At 70.9% G+C, this 3,252-nt stretch overlaps 1 protein-coding gene across 1 annotated transcript; it reads left to right on the top strand.

Moving 5' to 3' along the window:
* Window positions 1-506: 506 nt before the first annotated feature.
* Window positions 507-3,190, top strand: RAP1GAP (RAP1 GTPase activating protein; the record flags this gene model as incomplete). Its single annotated transcript, XM_085320745.1, has 13 exons — window positions 507-551; window positions 637-675; window positions 755-940; window positions 1,231-1,325; window positions 1,397-1,475; window positions 1,550-1,603; window positions 1,693-1,776; window positions 1,851-1,951; window positions 2,042-2,171; window positions 2,250-2,405; window positions 2,685-2,756; window positions 2,843-2,929; window positions 3,011-3,190. Coding segments are annotated over exons 1-13 (1,302 nt in total), but the record flags the coding sequence as incomplete, so codon positions are not given.
* Between the last annotated feature and the right edge of the window lie 62 nt (window positions 3,191-3,252).

A 3,252-nucleotide genomic window follows, 5' to 3' on the forward strand; every position in this document is an offset into this window, starting at 1 on the left:
GCCCTGGGTTTGCGCGGCCTCGGTCCCGGGTCCTCTCCCCGCCTTCCTCCTCCTCCTCCTCTTCCTCCCCCCTGCGCCCCCGCCGTCCTGGGCGCTGCGGGGTCCCCCTGGCCCGGAATGCTCCCGCTGAGAGGTGAGCGAGGCTGCCAAACAGCAGCGAGTAAAGCCACCGTTAGGCTTCAGGGGTAACGCCGCCACAGGAGCACCGAGGGGTCCRGGCAAGCGTGCCGTGCCGTGGGTTTGGGGAGGGGGCGAGGCGATGCTGAAACACCTGGGTCCCCGAAGCCGGAAAGCCGAAGGGCGCCGGTGGGGTCCAGGCTCGCCCACTTCTCCTCTCCCCTCCCCCCCAGGAAAAGCCATGGGCCACCCGGGCCCCCCCCGGGCCACCTAGAGGCATCCCACCCCCCCACACCGCACGGTAAGGCCTTGGCACGGGGGGTCCGGGGGGCTCGGACGCGGGGCCGGCGGGCGCCCGGCGCTCAGCGCCCCTTTGCCTCCGGCAGGGAAGCAGGATGGCGGAGCCGCGCTACGCCTGCCCGCCGCCCCTCAAGGTAAGGGGGGGGCACCCACGGGTGCGTCGGGCGTCCCGTGGGGACGGGCGCGCGGCCCTGACGCCCTCGCCGCGGTGTCTTGCAGACGGAGGAGGATTACATCCCCTACCCCAGCGTCCACGAGGTAACGCCGCCGCCCGCACGCGTGGGTGCCGGGCGGGCGCGGGTGCCGCCCCAGCACCCATCTCCGCTGCCGGCGCTAGGTGCTGGGCCGGGAAGGGCCGTTCCCCCTCATCCTGCTGCCGCAGTTCGGGGGTTACTGGATCGAGGGCACCAACCACCAGCTCWGCGGGACGCCCGTCCCCAGCCCCCTGCCAGCACCCGGCACCCGCGCTAAGCTCGAGTGCAACCACACGGCCAAGATCTACCGCAAGCATTTCCTGGGCAAGGTGAGCGCCGGTGCCCTGGGCGTGGGGTGTGGGTGCCCCACGGGCACGGATGCTCAGGGACGTGGGAGTCCATGGATGTGGGTGCCCCACGGGYCCTGATGCTCAGGGACATCGGCATGGGGTCCCCGTTGGCACAGGTGCCCCACAGCATGTGTGCTTTCAGGTATGGGTAGCCATGGGCATGGGTGCAGAGGGATGTGGGATCCCCACGAACATAGGTGCTTCGTGGTACGTGTGCTTGCAAATAACGGTGCYGATGGATATGGGTGCACCGTGGGCCTGTCTTGCAGGAGCACTTCAACTACTACTCACTGGATGCCACCCTGGGCCACCTCGTCTTCTCCCTCAAGTATGACGAGCAGGAGCACCTCCACCTACTGCTGCGGTGAGCAGGGTGCTGGCGGGTGCCGGGGGGGACCGAGCCACTGCTGCGCTGACGCCTGGCTCCCCACGCAGCACCCGCACCCGCACGCTGCACGACGTGGTGCCCATCTCCTGCCTTGCCGAGTTCCCCAACGTGGTGCAGATGGCCAAGGTGGGTGCCCCTRTCTGCCCCGCGCGCCCGCGCTGTGCCCGCACCCTGCTCCCCACCTTGCTTTCTCCCCGTAGCTGGTGTGTGAAGACATCAACGTGGACCGCTTCTACCCCGTGCTCTACCCCAAGGTGAGCGGCGGCACGGGGGGAGGCGGAACAAGCACCCTGGGGTGCCCCCGGCTCCACCGTGCCAACACAGCCCCTCTCGATGTCTGCAGGCCTCCCGCCTCATCGTGGCCTTCGATGAGCACGTCATCAGCAATAACTTCAAATTTGGCGTCATCTACCAAAAGCTGGGCCAGGTAACCAAGGGGAAAGGGGTGGTGGGTGCTGACACCGGTGCTGGGTGCTGGTGCTGCGCTGGTCCCCACCACAGACCTCCGAGGAGGAGCTGTTTGGCACCACGGAGGAGAGCCCGGCCTTTGTGGAGTTCCTCGACTTCCTTGGCCAGAAGGTCAAGCTGCAGGACTTCAAGGGGTGAGCGAGGCAGCGGGCGCACCCCGGAGCGCCCCCCTGCCCTGCGCCGCGGTGCCCACCAGCCTCAGCCCTGTCTTGGCGCCGCGGCAGGTTTCGGGGCGGCCTGGACGTGACGCATGGGCAGACGGGCACCGAGTCAGTGTACTGCCACTTCCGCGACAAGGAGATCATGTTCCACGTCTCCACCAAGCTGCCCTACACCGAGGGCGATGCCCAGCAGGTAGGCGCCCGCCGCAGAGCGCCCACCGGGTGCCCTCCCGCCGCTGACCCGCGCCTCTCCTGTCCCCCTCGCCTGCAGCTGCAGCGCAAGCGCCACATCGGCAACGACATCGTGGCCATCGTCTTCCAGGATGAGAACACCCCCTTCGTGCCCGACATGATCGCCTCCAACTTCTTGCACGCCTACGTGGTGGTGCAGCTCGAGCAGGCCAGCTCCCAGGGCACCCTCTACAAGGTACGGGGCGCCCGGTCGCCTCGCGCCTCTGGGTGCGGGGCGCCCGGTGCTGGGGCCTCTCGCCCCACAGGGTTGGGGGCACCTGGACGTCGGGGTCTCTCGTTCGCTGCTTGGCAAGGTCCGAGGTGTCCGGGCACGGGCAGAGGAGTGCCATCGGTGCAGCCCGGGTGCCGGGGTCCCCCCACCGCCGCGTGCCCTGCCCGTCTCCCCGTGCCTCGGTCTCCCCATCGGCGCCGAGCCCTGATGCTGCCGTGCCCCCCCCCCCGCCCCGCGCTGCAGGTCTCCGTCACGGCGCGGGACGACGTGCCCTTCTTCGGCCCCCCGCTGCCCGACCCTGCCGTCTTCAGGAAGGTGAGCGGCGGCGGCGGCGGGTGCYGCGGGTGCCGCGGGGGGCGTCGCGGGCCGGCACCCACCGGGGCGGCTCCTCGGCCTCGCAGGGCCCCGAGTTTCAGGAGTTCCTGCTCACCAAGCTCATCAACGCCGAGTACGCCTGCTACCGGGCCGACAAGTTCGCCAAGCTGGAGGTGAGCCCCGCGGCGGCTCGGCTGCGGGCGCGGGGTGTGCGCGCGTGCCGGGTGCTGCAGCCGGCGCCGGTGTCGCCGCAGGAGCGGACGCGGGCGGCGCTGCTGGAGACGCTGCACGAGGAGCTGCACGCGCACAGCCAGGCCATGCTGGGGCTCGGCCCCGACGAGGAGCGGCCCGAGAACGGCGCCGGCGGCGCCGGCAGCTTCTTCGAGTCCTTCAAGGTGAGCCGCGGGCGGAGGGGGCGGGGCCTCGCCGAGATGGCCCCGCCCCCTGCCGCGCGGAGCCACGCCCCACTCCCGCGCTGTCTGCTGAGTCTGCCCCC

The sequence above is a fragment of the Rhea americana genome, unplaced genomic scaffold (genome assembly GCF_003343005.1).
Source record: "Rhea americana isolate MKP2758 unplaced genomic scaffold, rheAme1 scaffold_654, whole genome shotgun sequence".
NCBI classification, from domain to species: Eukaryota; Metazoa; Chordata; class Aves; order Rheiformes; family Rheidae; genus Rhea; species Rhea americana.